Source organism: Zonotrichia leucophrys, chromosome 17 (genome assembly GCF_028769735.1).
Source record: "Zonotrichia leucophrys gambelii isolate GWCS_2022_RI chromosome 17, RI_Zleu_2.0, whole genome shotgun sequence".
Taxonomy (NCBI): Eukaryota; Metazoa; Chordata; class Aves; order Passeriformes; family Passerellidae; genus Zonotrichia; species Zonotrichia leucophrys.
This window is the reverse complement of record NC_088186.1, coordinates 5,577,794-5,597,744: the sequence shown is the minus strand read 5'-3', so window position 1 is coordinate 5,597,744 and position 19,951 is coordinate 5,577,794. Positions and strand designations below refer to the sequence as shown.

General features: G+C 48.9%; 1 protein-coding gene across 1 annotated transcript; it reads right to left on the bottom strand.

The window, feature by feature from the left end:
* Positions 1-229: 229 nt before the first annotated feature.
* Positions 230-19,533, bottom strand: ZER1 (zyg-11 related cell cycle regulator). The gene is made up of 16 exons (XM_064727521.1): positions 19,263-19,533; positions 15,187-15,450; positions 14,232-14,382; positions 13,518-13,954; positions 12,369-12,545; positions 11,171-11,285; positions 10,548-10,694; positions 10,148-10,321; positions 9,395-9,610; positions 8,705-8,746; positions 8,252-8,371; positions 7,701-7,816; positions 7,401-7,589; positions 6,362-6,459; positions 6,000-6,102; positions 230-5,020 (listed from the first exon to the last, which is right to left on the bottom strand). The coding sequence occupies exons 2-16, from the start codon at positions 15,342-15,344 to the stop codon at positions 4,963-4,965; spliced, it is 2,301 nt and encodes a 766-aa protein (XP_064583591.1). The 5' UTR covers positions 15,345-15,450; positions 19,263-19,533; the 3' UTR covers positions 230-4,962.
* Between the last annotated feature and the right edge of the window lie 418 nt (positions 19,534-19,951).

Below are 19,951 nucleotides of genomic sequence, written 5' to 3'. Positions count from 1 at the left end.
AAGTGCTCAGATCCTGCCCCTTCCAAAGCCCAGGCAGTGGAGTGTGAACTGCAGACACATCACAGAGTTCAGAGCAATCTGGACACTCAAATATTGTCCTGATTTTTTTCTCCTCTCACACAATTTCCTAACAATGCTCTCGTCCTCCACTGCTTTCTTCTGTTGACAAGCAGTATTGTGTCTTTTGGAGTGATGAAAGGCAAAGGCACTGAACAGCATCATCAACACGTGGCAGTTCCTTTCATTTTTAATTAAATATATGACAGCCAATGGACCAATAATGTACCTAAATAAACCACATTCATAGAACAAAGGAAGAAGACACTCTTGAGCACTAGGTTTAATACAGAGCGGGTATCCAACGGATACAACAGAAAAGTTAATTCATTCAGAATTGTAAGGAAGCAACAGTTGTGCATTTTGATTTTTTTGCTCAGTTTCACCAGGTACAAACATTTGAACCAGGCCTCAGCATCAGGCAGGTCCATGGACAGAGTAAAAGGAGACGCTTGCTCATTATAACTGAGGGTATTTTCATTGCAAAACAAGGAAATACATATTTAATTAGCTTAAAAACTTTTTTTAAAACAAGGAAAGAGTTACAGAGAGGATCAGTGACAATTACATGAAATCAAAACAGTCTGCTAAAGCAGAAGTGTTTCAGTTCAGCAGAGTATCTCACTCATTCCTCAAGTGCTCTCTTCTCCTTCAGCCCTCATGTTGCTTTTCATCTATTCCTGATGACTATTGCCCTCTGTGCTTCATCCACATGCATGGTTGTCGTGGAGACCAGCTGTTTCCTCACTTTTAATTCTCTTTTTCCAGCACAAGCTGTCCTCCAACACCTGAGCTGTGGCAGACTCCTCCCTAAACAGTCTCAAGGAAATGTCTTTTCTATGGGTAGTGCCTGACTGCAGTGCCCTCTAGCTCTTGCCCTGCTGGTAATTAATTGCCTTTTTCAGCTAATGAGAGGGAATTGACTCACAGCTCCAAGACTTTTCTTCCCACTCATCTTTTGCAGAGAGCAGAGTGACAGCAGCAGAAGCCCAGCCAAGGTGACAAGCTGGGTAGGATTCAGGCTGAAGAGGGTAATTTCAGTAGGAAGGTGCAGGGAAACAGCAGCCATGGTGCAGATGAATTATCTGCAGTGTTCTGATTGCCACAAATATCAGTGCTAAACTTTCTTGGCTTGGTCTAGAAGAGAAAGTGCTTCTGGGTGTTAAGCATCATCCAAGTAGATGCCAATCCTTATGAGCAATTCCTCCCACAGATTTTGTAAAATGGAAGCACTGGTGGGAAGTTGCTCACCAATTTGCTCTTATCTGCTCCAGAGAACGTGGACACCTGGCACTGCTGGGTCACTGACAAGGGCCAGGAAGGAAACCACACACAGTTCAGGCAGAGGGTTCCTTTGTTGGCACAGTGTCTGCAGGGAGCTACTGAGTCGTGTTCGTGCTCTGCTTGCCAAGCTTTGGAATATTAAAGGCAATGCAGTAGTGAAAACATGAAGAGTCTGAGTGGGCCAACAGCTACTGAGCACAAGGAGCCCCTCTGCAATATCCTCACATGCTGTGGACTTCTCTACAGCTGGATTTTCATTTGAAAAATAGAACCCCATTCTGGTTTCCTGAGCAGGGTTGGTCACTGGCTGTATGATTTTGTGTGGAGACAAAGTTTCCTGGCTTGTTCCTTTGATCCAGCAAAGCTGGAAGGCCTGAGAGGCATCCTTGGAGCAGTCAAGCATTTCAGGGTATCAAACTTCCCCTTTTACATTAAACCTTCATCAAAAATCTGCACTTTGCCCTCCCTTCCTTTGCAGAACATTGATGTGATGTCTACAGGCAACTCTCCTGTTCTGTCCTCAGCTCTGGATCTGTGGCACCAGTTAAATCCTTGCCACCCAAAACCGTTTTCAGGTCATGCATTATTCCTGTTGTTTCAGTCAGGGAAACTGAGGCCCAAACTGGTTTCAGGAACTGTTGGATTGTGCTCTGGTACCCAAAGGATATTTTTTACTCTTTGATGCTTACTGAAGGGAAAATGTTATTTTTCAGCTCACGAAATCTTGAAGACACTGAAGTTTGTAGGCAAAGCTCATGTTACTCTAACAGGGGTATTATTCCTTTTCATGTGCTGCCTCAGGCATTTACCTTGTTGGTGGCCTGAGTCAAAATCTTACGTGAGGCTTTCTGCACTTGCCCAGTTAAGAGTTCTCTCTTTCACCTGGGAATGGTGACAGATTTCAGCAAGCTGAGCTTTTCTGTCAGCCTGGCCTGCTTCCATTCATCTCCTTATTGCTGGGAAACTGAAATCTTTTTATGCTGGTTTGGGAGGTACAGCTTGCTGAGGGTCTGTGAGCAGTGAGAACAGAGGTTACCTCTGCAGTGTGAAACAGCTTTGATGCAGAGTGGATCTTGTTAGTTTGGGATGCAGCAGGTGAAACTCCAGTAACTGCTCAACTTGTGGAAGCACTGGTTTGGAAAACCCAAACCTTTGGGGTCTCAAGGCAGATAAAACCAAGCCATTGGTTGTCATTAGCCTTGATGTAGTTGTGCCAAAGTCTCAGAGTAGAGCTGAACTGCTGGGCTTGGATTGCAGTGAGAGGCTGGGATCTGCTCCAGCTGAGATGGAGTTCCCCAGCCCCACTGTCTCCCCAGTGTGGCAGCTGCTTTCTGGGGACAAGGCTTTCTGATACCTCCCATCTGTCACCTGTCCCCTTCTGCTCTACTCCCACCCTGCCAACATGGCCAGAATCTTGAGTGCTTTTTGTCAGCTGGTTCAAGATTTCAGTGACAGGAGCTTTCACTACATGGGCTTTGGAAAGGAAGCAGATGTGGTGGGTGGTACTGCCATGTGAAACAACTTCCCAAGGACAGCAGCACTAAATGGGGAGTTAAAGAGCAAAGCCTGACTCCCCTAACAACCAAGGCTGTATTTGCAGCCCCCCTTAGTTTTGCATCTAGAAGGAAGGATTAGCAAATGTTACACAGCAAACAGATCTTGAAATAAGCTCATAGGGACACAAATTCTTGGGAAACAGGAATAAGAGAAAAATACATTTCAAATGACTGCAAAAAAAAGTATAATTTGTCAAGTTTTGCAATCTTATGAAAACAATTTAAAAGTGACACAAAAATATATAAGTTTGAAAAACACTTAAAAGAAAAAAGTACAGATCTCACAATACCAAAACAAATTGACGTATGGTTAAAAAGAAAAAAAAAAGACATTGAATAACACCGTATTGGCAGTAAAAGTAAACCTCTCCAGGCAGTTGTGTTCTGTCAGTTAAAGTGTCAGTTTGTGGATCAAGGATCCATCTCTAACGTGCTCACAAGGACAACATGAACTCTGAGCATTTGCAGAGCCTCATAGCAGCGACTCAAATCTGAGAGCAAAGTGTACAAGGGAAGAGAGCAGCGAGTTACTGTGCTCTGAGGCCTGAAATGTGCCAGCCTGCATGGCCATGGGCCCATCTTCCTTCTACCAGGCACAACATCTTTTCTGAGTCCCTTCTAAGGCAAGATTTGTCAAAGAACTGTGTTGAGCAGTGGGCTGTGATATGGACAACTGTGCTGTTGAGTGCCTGGCTGTGAGGCAGAGCTTGGCCTTCAGCTTCTTGAACCATTATAGGTCTGGAGTGTCACAGGGGAAGACCAGATCAGTGGGACTCTCCTGTCACCTGTGTCACACAGACTGGGACTGGGACTGCACTGGTAAGTGCTTCTGGGAGTCAACAGCAATAGGGCCTTCTGCTTCTGAGGGTAGGGGGAGATGTTGGGGTGGAACAAAAGGTGCTATTGCCCTTCAGAGGGTGCCTGGAGACTCCACACATCCAATTCCAGCAGCTGTGCTGCAGTGAGCTTCCTGGGAAGGGAGATTATGATGCTACTGAGCACAGCTTGTGATGACACAGACTGAGGATGGGCAGAACAGCTCCAGTCCCCTCCTGGGACTTGCCCAGGGGGGTACAGCTGCTCAGGACCAGGGCCCAGCAGGGTATAGTATGCAGAGGGAAATACTCTGGCTTTGTAGTCCTTCCTTACAAAACAGAACACTACTAAAAAAGGTGGGGAAGGACTGGAATGAAGATGTGTAGCCCTTTGTGAACAAACCTTGTGCCTTGTTGCACAGGCTCCCTTCAAGCCAAGAAGGTATAACTGGTTCTGCTGCTCATCCCTGACCTTCTGAGGCTGGCTGGGCTGGCAGATCCCACTGTACTGCCAATGGGGACAAAACAGACCTCTTGACTTTATTGGGGAAGTCTTATTTCCAAATGACCCACACAGAATTAGCAATGCATCCATTAATGTGAGTCTTCCATTAAAAAGCCCTTAAGGGAGTGAATTAGCTTGAAAAGCCTTCCCTAGTTTCTCCATTTCTAAGTCTCACTAAAACTTCTTTTTTAAAGAAGTTCTTTTGGTTTATCTCTCTGGTATTGTGTCCCCCAACCTCTCTAACCAAATAAATAACTCATCACTGCCCCACTGAGCAGCCAATGCTGATTCAGGACTGGTGTTCTTGCAGACATCACAGGACCTCATGCAGTACAGCAAAAGGGAATTTTCTAAAAAGTGGGAAATAAACGTCACACTAGTGATCACACAACTAGGTGTTCAAGCTCATGGTCATTTGAGGCTCTCTGTGTGGTCTAAAATAAATGGTTAAAAGATACATAATGTAATTGTCTTTGTTTTTTGTTTTCTTTTTATACAGAAATCATACACACAGAACTTCAACCTGAAACTTCATAACAAAAAAGTCCACTAAGTTAAGGAAAGCATTTTGTTGTGCAAAAAGTCCCTCCCCCCTCCCCTATTCACCTTCATCTACTGAGGGTCTCACACACACACATAAAGTTTCCTTCCAACGGGCAAGTTGGTAAGAAAGAGTCCTCCCTATGTACAGTGAGTTAGAGAGAAGCTGGATACAGTGCTGGCAAGAGGCAGTGGGTGAGTGCCTCTATCTGGAAGTGTCCATGTTCTCCTCCTTAAAGTTACTGCAGTGCTCTATAACTTTCCTATGGATAAAACAAGGACAAGGAGAGAGGGTTTAGTTTAAAGCTTATTGCACCTGAGCTGTGGGACAGTAAGGTAAGAACTGTCCCAGAGTTGATTTCTGTGTTAACAGTGTCCTGTTTGTATCTGAGACACAAACTGTGTCAAAACCAGCAAACTCCACAAAAGCAACTTCCAGTTTGGAATTTCAAATTATGGTAGTGCATATCCAGGACCACCTGTGACCATTCATTCATTACCCCCACACCCAAAACCTCAGATGCCTTTAAATCCCACCAGGAAATACATTAATACAAATGTTTGTCCTTCACTGTGCTGTCACCTGTCCCACCCCACACACTGTGTGTAACTCTGACTGTCTTCTGCAGGCTCCAGTGCCCTCCAGAATCTAGGAACCCTCAGCTGTGGGAATACCTGCTGCCCAGGTATGTATTCCCAGATCTCTACCCCTCTCTTCTATTCATCCTGCAGGTATGAAATTACAGCTCTCACTTTGCCAATGATCAGAAACTGCAGCTGGTTTTTGCAACTCTGAAAGGATGACTCCAAAGAAAGGTGTCATTGCAAGTGTGAAAAATGCATGTATAGCAAGGGTGATGGACTCTACCTTCTGAAGAATGCTCTCATTTTAACTGTGCAGTTGACAGTTCAGTGACAGGCCAGTATGATTCTGAAGACAGGCAGCCCTCCCAAGTACAGGGAAAAGTGATAACTGAAGACCACTGGCCTAAGAACTGCAATTAGCCACGTGCTCAAAAAGCCAATCTACAACCCAGCTGCTTGGTAATGATCTGTGTGTACTGCCCACCTATAAACATCTCTAGTATTCTGTTTTCATCCTCTTTTCCTCTGCTTCTCCTCTATCAATTCATACCTCTTGTACAGATCACTACAGGCCTTGCTTTGGTAGCCTCACTTAGGGGAAGAATTAAAAACAACTAAGGCTAAACTGGGAGTTTGTGATGTGCACTGGTGTCCTACCGGGCCATTTCCTTGGTCTCTTGTCGTGCTGAGGCCATTTTAATCATGTCCTTCAGGAGAGGGATCCCACCTTCTTTGATCAGCAGTGGGCAGTACTTGTCAGCTGCAGAGAAAAGAATAAATCAGGTCCTTGTGAACCCTCACATCAGTGTACAAAGAGTGGCAGGAGGGGAAGGAGAAGAATCAAAACAGTGAAGGAATTTCCTAATTAGCTTTATTTGGCTGTGCATGCATCCCTGCATGATTCAAAGGTTTTCTCTACCTACACAGTTTATCTTGCAACACCTTTTCTGCTGACAGCCTCAGGTTCACCCTCTCAGCTTCTACAGTGCAGGGAATATGATTCCAAAAAGAGAACTTACGGTAGACAGAGACCAGGTTATAGAGTGCCCAGGTGGCCCAGTGCTGGCTGACTGGGGAGATCCCTTGTGGAAGAAGTCGAAGGATTGGTTCAAATGACCTGCACAGAAATATTATAGAAGTTGTTAAAAATCCAAGAGCTTCTTCTTTCAACACCTTTGCCACTCACAGCAATACAATACAGCAAGGGATCTGCTCATAGATACCACAGCAGTAAATCCATTGGCATTTCAAACATTCTGGCACCAAGGCCAAGTCAGTGTCCCAGGGCAGTGCTGGCAGGATTACAGCCCCCACCACTTCAGCACAAACACACTGGTCAGAGAAACAGCTGCAATGAAGGCAACTGACCACAGGAACTGATTTCCATCTCCATTAGGCATTTCCTCACAAGAGCTGAAATCCAGCAGCACTGATCAGTTTGAGGGACAAAGCCAAACTATACCCGGGCAAAGCTGGCTGCACACGTGCAAGGGTTCCTGTGTTTCTTCTGACAACTATACTTTACTGTCCATAGTGTAAACAGGCACTGGAATGCCAGTTCTGGATCCCTGCCAAGCACTAAGGGAATTCTGAGTACCTGACAGCCTCTTACAGGAAGGGGTTTAGAGGACTCCAGCAGTTGTATTAACCTTTGAAGGGATTTCTGGTACCTGTGCCCCAGAGAAGAGTGAAAGGCATGTGGCTTTGGGAAGCAAACAGACTTTAAAGGACAGATTGCAAAGGACAGCAGTATCAGAGGAAAATGCTTAGGCAGCCCCAGACAGACCATGTTTTTCCTGAACTACTCAATTTCAGCAAAAACTTGCAGGAGAAATTCTGCTGGGCTGCCAAACTTCTCTCATAGGAATTGTGAGGTAAGGTGTCTAATTTCAGCATCTTATGTAACATGTTTCAAAGGAAGATGGAAAACCCTGACTAAAGAAAGATGTTTCTCCTTCACTCTGAACAAGCCTCCATGGTAGGCTCTCTCTCTTGGTGTTTCCTTCTTATGACAATCCTGGCTCCCATGTGAATGGGCCAAACTTTTCCACTGCTCACCTGTAATTGATATTTCTCCTGGAGTTGATATCCCAGCTCTGGATTGCTGCCCACATCCTCTTCACAACTTCTTCTCTGTGAGGCTCACAGATCCCCCAGGCCTCTAAACCGTCAAACATGATATGGGAGAGCACTCCACAGGCATTATATGACACCTCAATCCCATCAGCTTTGCTCTCCAGCAGGTTGCTGCCAAGAGAGAAGAGATCACTTAGAGCTGCTGATGCAGTAAAGATTCACAAGTCTCCAGGTGGGTCAGGAGGAGATCAGAGCCCAGCTGGTGACCAGCCAGGCACTCACCTGAACACACTGATGAACTGGGAGGTCATGAGCTGCGGGCGGAGCTCCTTCACCTCTGCCACGTTGCCCAGGAGGCCCAGCATGTTACGGTGCAGCTCCTGCTTCTCTGGGAACTCCTGGCCAGGCAAGGAACAGGATTATACACAGGCAGGACTCTGGTGATGCTGAGAACAAGCAACCCTGGGAAAAGGCTGTACAGCACATCTAGAAAAGCTCAGTATCTCTGGGTAGTCAGCAATGGCCCCTTGGCAGGTGCCAAATGGTGCTGAAGGTATGTGTGAAAAGGGAGGATCAAAACCAGGCCCACTGTTCACTGCTTGAGGGGGCTGAGCAAAGATGGGCAGAGGGGAAGATGTGTTCACTGTAAGTTTCTCTGTTTTACTGGCTGGGTGGAATGATGTGAGAAAGAAGAACTTACACAAGTTTTTTCTTTCTTGTTTGTGAAGTGTAGGAAGTAATGCTTGGAGAGGAGCAGAGCCAGGGATCCTCCCCAGGCACCTGCACCTCCACTGCTCCTGTCAGCATCTCTCCAGAGACAATCAGACACTTACTTTCAAGCACTCCAAGAACAGTTTCATGCCACTGTAGTTAAGGAACATCTCACAGTTATCTGGGGTCTCATCAGTGATGTTCCAGAGGGCACTCCAGGAGAACTCCATCACCTGATCACACTGTAGGGAAAAGGACAGAATCAGAGCTTTGCTAATGCAGGAGACTGGTGCAAAGCAATCACCTGTTTCCTCTCTGGCATCACCCCAGATGACTTCAGAGGTAAGAAAACCTTGTTCACTTTCAACTTGTCAGTAAGTGGGTTTTTTGTTTAATATTTTTGCCTCTCTGTCACATTCCCCTGCCCTCACCCTGGAACAAGAAATTCTGCAGCATCAGCTGAGATGTCTTGTGTTTGTCAGAGAAGCTGAGCTGGCACTCTGGGCTGATTTCCATGCCTAAGTCAGACTGAAGAGAAAGTACTCTATGTATGTTTTTCTTTGAGAAACACTCACCGTTTTATCAGCCAACTTCTTCTGAATCAACTTTAGCATTGTCTGTGGGCAAAGAAAGAGGAAGAGTGAGAAACAGTTCAAAAATCATGGACCTAAAACTTAACCAGCCCTGCAGTATCACAGCAGTTATGGCCAATTTTGATCTTTTGCAGAGAACCTATGTGAGATATCTTTCTCTAAACCAGTGGGACTGGGTCATGTTCCAAGCTGTAAGTATTCACAGAGCTGAAATATGCCCCAGTCCCTGAGCTGTTGAGTTTGCAGTTAAGTCAGTTTTGAGCTGTATGACAAGATCTGGGATGCACCATAACTGCAGCAAAGCAACAGCCCTTGCAGTTCTTGGAAAAGGTGGGGCATATTGTTTGATTTGGGAAATTGATGCAAACTTGGGGAGAAGCAGAAGGAGACAGTCACAAGGTGGTCCCAGATCTAGAAATAACCTGATGTGGTGAGGTCAGGTGTTAGGTTGCAGTGCCTTCCTGCCCTCACACCAGCCTGTCTCTGAGATCACAACCTCCAGTGCTGCTAAGCAAGTAAAGGGTTGGGTTCCAGAAGAGCTCAGCATTGCTGGGACACTGGTTCCCTTCTGTGATATTGCAAGGATGGATCATGGCTGGAGGCATTCGATGGGCAGCTGTAAGGGAATTGTCCTAGGTTATGGATAAGCAGACACCTTGGGACCATACCAACCATGACAAACCCCATCTTGCCCACAGCTTCTTTGTGGTCGTTGTCCACCTGGCAGACCAGGGCGTTGCAGAGGTGCACAGCGATGCGCTGGATGGACTCGTCCTGCCGGCTCTGGTTGAGGATGTTGAGCAGCAGCTCGTTCACTCGGCGGTACTGGAACTCCAGCTCCTCGGGAATGCTGAAGTTACACAGGGTCAGGCAGCAGTTCCGCTGCACCTGGGCCAAAAGGAAGCAAACACTGGGCCAAGTGGCTACAAAAGCACAGACCCCACCATCTCGTGTTTCCTTGCTGCTTGGTACTGAAAGCATCTTCTTGCCTGACTACAACTGCTGAGATTTCTCTTACCCTCTAATCCCGTGCTGTGCTTTAGCCATGCTCCATGACTGTCACTCCAGTCTCACAAGGCCACCCAATTATCCAGGGCCTGTTGCTTTCCAAGCCAGTTCCTCACTGCCTATTAGCTCTCTACACAGCTCACTTCCAGTACAGAGATTTGAGATGTTTCTTTCTGTTGACTCAACATGTCCTTTACCCACAACAATTTCACCCCACAGCCAGTGCTGGGTATCTGTGTGTCACACACATGCTTTGACCACTGTTCATGGATAAAAAGGAGACCAGGAGCAGGCCTGGGCAGGCAGTAACTTCTGTTTAACTCCCTGCAGGCAGAGGAAACCCAAATGCTGTCACCAAGCTAAAGAATTGATACAGGGAAAGAAGACTGTGGGAACCAAAGGTGCCTGGGCTCTTACTGTGACCTCCTGGTAGGACTCCATGCCATTGAGCACCACCTGGATGACCTGGCGCCGCAGCTTCACGCTCTGCTCCATGCGGTACTCGGAGTTGGTCAGGTAGAACAGCGCGGCGCTGCCCGTCACCTGGATGTTCTTGTCATCCTTGTGGCACTTGAGGGCTGTGATCACCAGCTGCAGAGAAGCAACACAGAGCTTCAGTGCCACAGACTTGCTGCTGATTCTTGGGGTGATGTTAGAAGCCCTCAAGGAAAGCGTGGCCCAGGCATTGCAGGAATGTGCTTAGGAAATGAAGACACCCAGTTCCACTGCGCTACTGGAACTTCCTCTGGAATGGCCTGGGTGGAAAACAAGACTGGGAGTGCAAAATTCCCCTTGTCAGGGTGAGGCCAAGGCTTACCTGGAGGGCTCTCAGCAGCTGGCTGCAGCGCTCGATGCGGGCAATGTCGAAAAGCAGGTTGATGGCCCGGGAGGTGATTTCCGGCCGGTGCTCGGTGTAAGCCTCGATGGCATTCAGGACTTGCTCTTCGTTCTTGTCTCCACTCACCTGGTGTGGAACAGCAAAAAGAGTCAGGGGAGAAATGATGAAAGAGGAAAAGCAACATGAGAAGCAAACTCTGGAAGGTCAAAGGTTATACCTTCCCTCTGCCCTGAGAGCAGATTCAGCCCAGGATGAGACAGAGGTTGAGTCACTTTGCAGTCCAGAGGGATGAGAAAAGGCACCTTTGGGGCAGGAGGATGCTATTCAAAAGTAGGACTCCTACTGTCTTAAATCCTTCTCTGTAGTCACAGACATCCTCCAGGAAGGATGATTTCTCCATACTTTTCTCCAATGTTTTTCAATCCTTATAAAAACTATGTGGGGTACAGGTCTTGCTTTCTGGCAGTTTTCTTGCATTACGAAGTAGTTATTGAAAGGTCAGAGCTCAGCTGTCACACCCAAGACCCAAAGAACTCCACTCTACTGGCAGCCAGGGTTCTCATGTTCTTTCAACTTCTAACAAGCTCCTGCAGCCTCCTTACCTTGTAGGCTGGAATATGGGTCAGGCGGCAGAGGGATGTTTCAAAGAGGCCCAAGAACTGCAGTGGTCGTTTCAGGCCCCGGAAGGGAGCAATGCTGCTCTTTGCTGGCTCAATGCTGGGGTGAAAACACAAGAGATTGCACATGTTGGTACCATGTTTCTTCAGGTTTCCTGCCACAGAGATGGCTGCCAGCCCTCCATTCACTCTGACTGTACTCCTTCAAAGCTACACTTCATTTTATACCAGGCAGCTGCTTGTGAACATAACTCTAAATACTCATCCCAGGTGATCCTGAGTGAAAGGTGAACATGCTGAATGGAACCAGCAGAAAGAATTACTGCAGACAGAATGCAGCTTTTCCAGGTAAAATCTGTCCTGGAAATTCACTAGTTGGGGTGGAAATTTCCTCTTAAAGGGCTGTGGATTTGGATTTCACTCATCCAATGTATTTGTAATGTGACAGACATGCTAAGTCTGCTTCTGTGAGCATGCAAGAACACTGTTTCGGCTGCCATATTCCTTGTTGACCAAGAGCCAGTGCATTTTCACCAGCTCTGGTGCAAAGGAGCCATTACTGTCTCACTTTTTTGATTCTGTTCAGCAAGGGCTTAATAGGAGGGCAGAGCTCTTGGCTGATGTGGAAAGCCAGACCTCTAGGTCTGCCTCTCCTGAGGGGCACCAGAGTTTCCAAGGGTTGATCTACCCAGTATTCAGGTCAAATCTGAAACAGGCCTTTAGATTCCAAGGTCCTAAAACACACATCCCTCCTATAAGTGCTGATGTATTGACTCAGTGTATAAATGTTCTGTCAGAAAAGCCTGGATTTCCACAAGAGTAAGAGGATTCTGTGTAGGAAATGTGTAAAGGGCTTTGGAGTCTTTTCAGAAAAGAATCCAGCAGAAGATCCCTGGGAGAATGTGTGTGGGGAAAAGAACTGAAATACTTCAGATATGCATGGCAGGCAGATGGGATGAATTCTTTATTACTCTTACAAGTCCTTACATGTGTTGCATACAGCAATCACAGCTGATTCTCACACCAGTCTCTACTGTCAGGGGAACCTGGCAAGAGTTGTATCCTACTTTTTAGTACTGATTAAACCAACAGAATTTGAGAACTCAGAAGAGGGAATTGTTCTTAATTCATCTTTGACTGATCTATCCATCCAAGCAGACCTCAGGAACTGCTGTTCCCTTACCTTGTCTGGCCCATCTTCTCCTCCATGCTGGGGATAGTGCAGTTCTCCAGCATGGTGTGCCCTGAGATGTCGAGTGAAGTGAGGTTCACCAGGTTCTCCACAAACAAGTTGAGAACCCGCCGGGTCAGCTTGAACTTGTAATAACTGGACAGGTGGTCTCGAGAGATATCCAGGTGCCTGCAAGTGACAGAGAGCATCTCACAGCCTGGAAAGCATTAACTGGGGCTTCTGCCTCCCTGCCAGAGCCAAGTGTGATTATTATTTATCATTATTTCCTTCCCAAGATACAGGAATGTGGTTGTGTAGGTTCTGGCAGCAGCAGCTGGCCCTGTGTCTAACCAAAGCACACAGGTATTTGGTAGAGAGCTACTTGGAATGGACCACAGTGAGTCATCTAGCCACACATCACAAAGGAAATTGCTCCAGGCTCAGAAACTGCCTTTTCCAACCTCCATCACAGCAGCCACCTGAGCATTCCTACCTGGAGATTTAGATGCACCAGAAGATCTGTGCATCCCCAGAAACGTATCTTGCCTCATCCCACAAATTAAGTTGCACAGGTTTTTGTCTGCTTCCCCCATCTTTTATTTTTTCCACCCCAGGCTATTACATTATCCTGATTTCTTTCAGGTATTTAAATGCTTAAGCTTTGAGGAATTCTTGCTGTTAAGGGAGTGGTGGGACAAACTGACCAGCATTGTGTGCAGGTGGGGTTCCTTACAGGACAGAGAGACTTTGCAGGCTCATACTGAAGACTGGAGCAAACATCCCACTCACAAAAGTGTCTTCTACCTGTTGCACACCAAGTGAGGGTGATGGGGTCATATATATGTTGGGTTTTGTTTTTCCAATGGGAAGTTTCTACTAAGTGGTGTCTTCTTACAAGCAAAAATTCAGGCTGGCTTTAGACATGTCAGATATGTACAGTGATGAGTACAATCAGGGAGCCTGTTCACAGGAAGGTTTATAAGCTGAACCCAGCTGTGAGTGCCTCTCTGATAGCAGGCAAGAAGACCATTCCTGAAAGACCTTTCCCTATCAGCTAGAGAAGGATAAAGAAGGAAGAACAGATCTGCAAGAAGACCATTCCTGAAAGACCTTTCCCTATCAGCTGGAGAAGGATAAAGAAGGAAGAACAGATGTGCTGACCTGAGCTTGCGAAGCTGTGCAATCACTTGGATGTGCTCCTCGGAAAGGTCCATGTTGTAAAGCACTAAGGAAACCAGACTGTCCTTCCACTGGGTGAGGAATGCCACGTCACTGAGCTGGATCCCAGAGAGGTCGAGCGCCGCGAGCGAGGCCAGGGGCCGCAGCAGCGTCTCCACGTTCACGCCCTCGATCAGCCGGCCCAGGTTCAGGATGCGCAGGCGGCTGAAGCCCTCAAAAGTGAAGTCCTTGACCAAGACCTGGCGAGTGGGGTTCACCAGGCAGTCGTCCTCGCAGCCCCCGGGGTTCTCCTCCTCGTAGAAGATATTGCTGCAGCCAAAGAGGCTCAGGGAGATCAGTGTGTGGCTGAAGCTCACCAAGGTTTGCAGGCTCTTGGCTGTCAGCTTCTCACAGTTAGTCAGGTAGAGCTCAATAAGATCCTGAAAAAAGGGAAATCAAGGTTAGAGATATTTCACAGGTGAAGTGCCCACCCCGTTTGCCCCACACCTCCCACTGGGACAGCCTGAAACCATGTATCACCCAACTTGACCAGTGTCCTATGCCATTCCCAACAGTGGCTTTGGGAGAAGCGGAGGTTAGTCCAAAGAAGGCTTGGACAGCAAAGGATGGAGCCTTGGGAACCTCTGGGTGTCTGGGATTCCAGCTGGTGCCTGTGCAGCAGTGCTGCTATGTACTGTGGCAGCTGTGCAGCCCCACCTGCTTCCTGATGGCCTCCAGGTCCTGGTCCTGCACAATGTGCTCCCGCAGGTGGATCCGAGCTAGCCTGGTGCTCCGTGGGTCTGAGAAGAGGGTGAAGAAGCTTTCATGGGGCTCAAAGATGCTGTCTGTCTTCACCAGCTCCACGTACCTGTGTGGGGCAATGGTGTTAGCACAGCACAGGCTCAGCCACAGCTCTGGAACCTGCACTGGTGACAAGGAAGTGTGACAGAGTTGTGAGCACACCCCAACCCACCCCCTCCCAGTATCACCCAGATCAGCCTTTGGGGCAAAGCAGCTCACCCACCTCTTCTGGCACAGAACCAAGGATCCCTAGGAAAATCTTGGGCAAAGATTTGTGCAGGACTCAGCGTGTGTGAGCAAACTGGATTCTAGCAAGCACAGACTCCAGGAATTTTTTCCCTAGCTGTTTAAACGTAGTAATTTGATTTTTCCCCCCCATTTTTCAGAAAATTAGTGGGCCAGAATTCTCTGCCAGACTTTGTGAGCACAAGTTCAGCCAAGAGAGACTGTGACAGCCAAATTACATAAATCCCTGGAAACAAGATGCTTTATAAAACTATGGGAGCAGCAGCCTTAAAATTTAACATCTGTTAGCACTTTGCACTCTTATTTCTCTGCTTGGACAGAGTGTTGTAATGCTCCAGTGATAGGAAAGGGGAAAGCTTCTTTGTTGCTCACTGACATTCTAGGAAGAAGCAGTGACTGTTTCACTCTGGGTTTACTCTTTTCATTTCCCTTTTTACAGCATCACGTTGAGCTCTGACTAACTTGGAAAGGGTGACAACCACAGAAATCAGAATGACAGCAGTACAAAAGGGAACACTTCCTTCTGAAGTTCGTGCAAACCCTTATTTGCCCATATGATCAACTGGAGAACTAAACCCCCCTTCTCTGAGCTGCCAGCTCCTCCCAAACCAGGCCTGGCACGTACTCATTGACAAGCTTGTCACAGATCTCGCTGGGCAGGAAGATGTCGGGGTGCAGCCGCAGCGTTTCGTTGTCCAGGAGGTAGCAGAGAGTCCCCTCCAGGTTGCGAAGGCAATAATCAGTGCACAAGGTCATCAGAGACTCAGGACTGTCAGATGCCATCTTGAGGGAAATGATGGGAAGGGGGAGAGCACAAGGAAGCGTTTGATGCAGGAGATCCTTCACTCAAATGAAGTCCTGGGATGAATTTATGGGGCCATCAGGATAGCTGTAAGCAGAGAAGGGAAAAAAGATGCATTGAGAAAGGCACAACTGCAAGTGTCCCACAAAGCTGTCACAGCAGAAGGATGTTGTATTTACAGCTCATCACTCTCTGACCTCAAAAGGACCTGCAGCAGTTTGGCCCCTCTGGCAGTGTGCCCTTAATTCCTTGATATTCCCACTCCAGGGGGATACTGTGGGAATGAGTTAGCGTGATGTGTTTGGAAATGAACAGCAAAATGTTTCCTCATTGCAGGGTTATCTGGCTGACAAAGGCCCTCAGAAAGGGAAGTGGTAGAAGCCACGTTGCTTGGTTTCCTTCAGGGTGGGTTGGATAAACCAGCAGAACATTTACTGTCAGCATAATCCTTTGTAAAGGCACTGGTGGGATTGTGGCCCTGTATCTCCTGCCTGTCATTCTCTTTGCCAACACTCCAAGTCAAGTTTCATTTTCAAGTTCCATGTTTCTCTGCAGTGCCAAGCCAGAAGCTTCATGCAAGTCCTTGAACTGGAGGGTGAGGTGGATCAGAAGCCAGAGGGAAACACAGACTGCTCTGGGATCCCCCTGAGTGCAAAGGCAAGGATTGTGACTGTGCTGGACAACTGTACATCCAGCTCACCCTCACCATCCCAAGTGTGTCACAAAGAGTGACTAAACTGGAAAAAGGCAAAGTGCTTTTGCCCTTCTTCATTTTTAGAACAGGATAAAGGATGGGTGAGGCAGACAACTGGAGGAAGCTATTTCTGTTTTCAGACTTGAAATGACCTGGCTGCTCTGGTATCAAGACTTTCTCAGTGGGGCCCCAAGGGACCTGTCAGAGAAGCTAGCTTGAAGACCAGCAGTGACATTTCACTTTCAAAGGGTCAAATCACATTACAAGCAAACCTAAACTTTTATAAATATTTCCACAGACACAAAAAATTGTGTCGAAATGTTTATTTTTGATATAAAACCTATATCTTATCAAAAGTCTGTCCCTGCTGGCCCTGAGAACACTGATGCTGTGGAGGTAGTTGTTATTCTCTGCACCACAGCTGAGCAGCCATTGCTGAAGAAGTTGTTGCAAAATGTCCTGAGCCATATTCTGTTTCTGATCTTTATCCTGCAGCTGCACATAGCAGGACACTTGTGTGTCACCAGCTCTCTGCTCCTCTAAAGCCTCTGCTGCTCTCTTTCCTTCATTCCTGTGGTATCAGTACAAGACAGAAGAGTTTAACTTCCATTTCTCAGCTTAATCACTCTGAAAGGTAATGCTGAGGCAAAAACCCCCAAAACTTCAACAATTGTAAAAATTATACTTTAAAGTCTCTCCAGTCATGGTGTTAAGGGTGGAACTTGCTCTTTTGGTCACTCAGTGCTGACAGGGGGTCACAAGAACATAAAACTGAGACTTTTCAATAGTGCCACAATAGCTCCATTGAGGTGCATGAGGTCCAATCAACAAAAATGGAGAGTTTTCAACTTTGATAAAGGAGGAGCTCCACAATCCACAGTTCTTAACTTTGGGGTTAACTAAGGTGAGAAGTCAAGGCTGAAATGTGCCACAGAGTGCACAGTACTGTCTCCCTGGCTGGGAGGTCCTGGCAAAGGGAATGCAGGTGGGAGGAAGCTGTCCTGTGTCTGCTTTGGAGATGAATTAGCCTCACCTCCACAACAAGTCCCTCTCGCAGATTTTGCCTGAAGCTTGCTGGAGAGAATCTTTCCAGAAAGGCAAGATCAACAGGAAGATCTGAAGCAGCTGGGAAGCGTGTTCTGCTGTCCCTACCAGTTCCCCTGTGCCACCAGCCAGGAGGTCCCTGCAGCCAGTGTTCTTCCACTGTTTACTACCGACGGCCAGAGAACTCGAAAACAAATTCCCATTGACAACCTATTGTCACGTGCAGCTGGAAAAGGCCAGTGCTTGGGACTTGGCCAAGCAGCTCAGAGCACCAGAGGGCAAGGACTGCCTTCCTGTGGCTCTGACAGGCCTCTGTTCCCCCTCTGCTGAGGCCAGCACAATGCAGCTGGCTGATCTCAACCCCGAAGAAATCAGCTGCCCTTTAACTTCTGAGCTCCCCGTGATCCACCAACACAATCCCATGCAGAGGTTTAATATCAAGAATGGTTCAACTGTCCCACTGAAATAAGACCAAAGAAAAGCTTTCAACCTCCTGATTTATTACAGATATCTGAGCAGCTGCTGTGACCTTTTCTCGAGGAAACAACACAAGCTGGCCTCTCCCTCCTTAGACTGAAGACATGACACCTCAGCAGCAGAGAGGGAAATAAAAGTGCCAATAGCTGCCCTGATCAATACTGTCTCTAGTCATAACCTCCATGTGTGACAAAAAGAAAATAACTGGAGAGGCTGGAAAAACATTAACATTTGTCTAACTGTTCTCCTCAGGAAGCTTCACACAGGATGAAGCTGCCTAGTGACTGCCACCAGTGCTTTTCCAGCAATGAGCTTCCTGGTGCCACGTGGGTTTTGGTAGAGTTAAAGAAAGATGCATGAAAAATGCTGAAAATTCAAGAGCAAGAACTGAAAAGTGACCAGAACTTCAGCTGCCAGTATTTTTTCCAATTTATTTCTCTGACAGGTTTCCTTCCATCTTTGTGCACCAAGGGACTGAGTTCCTCAGAGCCCTGGGAGCAGGCACACAAAAGCCCTTCCCATGGGCACACAGCCCTGTCTGTGCAGTAACAGCACCCTCCTGCCTTCCACGGACCCAAAACCAGGAGCAGTACAGGCAGCTCTACTCACCCCCTCCCCAGCATCCAACACCCCTCAGGCTCTTGGCAAATATTGCTTCTTTCCAGGCTGCATCTGCACTGTTACAGCATTCCCTGCTGCACTGGCACACGAGGCTGGGGACTCTCCTGGGGCTGCCAGTGGCAATATCCTCTCCCTTGGACTTCAGACCCATCATCTCTCGCAGCCTCTCTCCAGGCAGTGCCCGGAGCCAAGCCAAGCCTGACTCACCGTGGCTCCACGCCAACCACACAACGTTTACGCTGTTGCTACAAAAATGATTGGCAAAGCTGACTGTTCCAGCATCAGGGACTCATCCAAGGAGAGGGCAAACAATATGCACTGACATGAGCTGATTACAGCGACTTCAGAATTACAAATGTAATGTAAATGCAGAGTTTGGCACAGGTTATGCTCCGAAGGGAAACTGCACTGTCACTTTAGCTGGCATCCTGCAGCTGTAAATCACTGTGATTCATTAATTGATGGGTCATTGCTGCCTCTGTGGCGAAACACCATCCCTTCTGACACTAGGGAAAGTGAAGTAGGAGAAGAAGGAACTCTCCTCTGTCCCAGCAAAGCCTGCGACTCCCAAACTTGTCAGGCAGCCAGGCTGACATCCTAAATGAGACGGCTCTCACTCGCCGGGGAATGCGTTGATCTTTACCTGCCTGCAGTAAAGATGTTCCTTCAGCTCACAGAATTAAATTACATCACGGATTTTCATTCCATGGGTCACCTGCCCAAGAACCCTACCCGGAGTCCCTGTCACGGCTCTCTGGGCGCTGGGGCTCCATCAGCCCGCGATGGTGTCTGCGAACCCCGCGGGCAGCGCTGGCTCCGACCCCGAGCCCTCCCTCGTCCCCGAGGCACTCAGAGGTCACCTCGGCGTGCAGCGCCGGAGCTGCTGCCGCGGGCCGGAGCGCTGCCCGGCGGGGCCCGGCTGCTCCCGGCAGCCCCGGGGAGGGGATGGGGGCTGCGCCGGGGGCACCGTCCGGCACTGCCGGGGGCGGCCGTTCCTCCCCCCGCCCGGGCGGGCAGGCCCTGTTGCCCGGGTCGGGCTGGGGAGGGGGGCACCGCTACTCACCTGGCGCCATGGGGGACTGGTCCCGGCTGGTCCCGGCTCCCCGGGGCGGGCCGGGGTCCGCGTCCTGCTCGGGCCCGCTCCCCCCGCCGCAGCCTCCGCTGTCAACAAACCCGCCGTCACTTCCTCCGCCCGCGCCGGAAGCGCCAGCGAGTCCTTCCCCGGAAACACCGGCCCGGCCGGAACGCTCGGTCAGCGGGGACCCGGCGGGGACGTTCGGTGACGTCACAGTGCCGTGACGCCACGCGGCGGAGGCGCTGACGTCACCGCGCGGGGCAGAGCTTGGCCGCGGCGTCCCGGCAGGGCCTCCTCGGGACGGGCCGGTGCAGCCCGGGCTGTCCCTCGCTCAGGGGCCGCGGCTGCCGCCGCCGCAGAGCCAGGGTCCCGCCGCGCCTCCTCACTGAGCGGGGCCATTCCCGCGAGCCCCGCACACGGTTGCCATTGGCATGGGCCGCAACGTGCCCGGGACAGCGCGACCACCCCGCGAGTGTCCTCAGTGCTTGGGGCAGCGGCTGCTCCAGCCCGCGGGGGCTCTCCTGGCGCTTGGTGCCTGGGGAGGGACCCACACCGTGTCGAGCAGGCCGGGGGGCGCGGGGAGTCGGGACAGAGCAGGGACCGGGCCCGCGGGGCTCCGAGAGCGCCCCGAGGCGTGCAGGGGGCGGTGCTTACCGGACAGGGGCGGGGCTTACCGG

What these genes read in the sequence shown, in the direction of transcription:
- ZER1 (XM_064727521.1), bottom strand. Translation starts at nt 15,344, where the DNA reads ATGGCATCTGACAGTCCTGAGTCTCTGATGACCTTGTGCACTGATTAT. An exon ending in GCACAGCTTCGCAAGCTCAG is followed by an intron (nt 12,546 to 13,517) that starts GTCAGCACATCT and finishes TGTCACTTGCAG; the next exon opens with GCACCTGGATATCTCTCGAG. An exon ending in GCAAGATGGGGTTTGTCATG is followed by an intron (nt 8,747 to 9,394) that starts GTTGGTATGGTC and finishes CTTTGCCCACAG; the next exon opens with ACAATGCTAAAGTTGATTCA.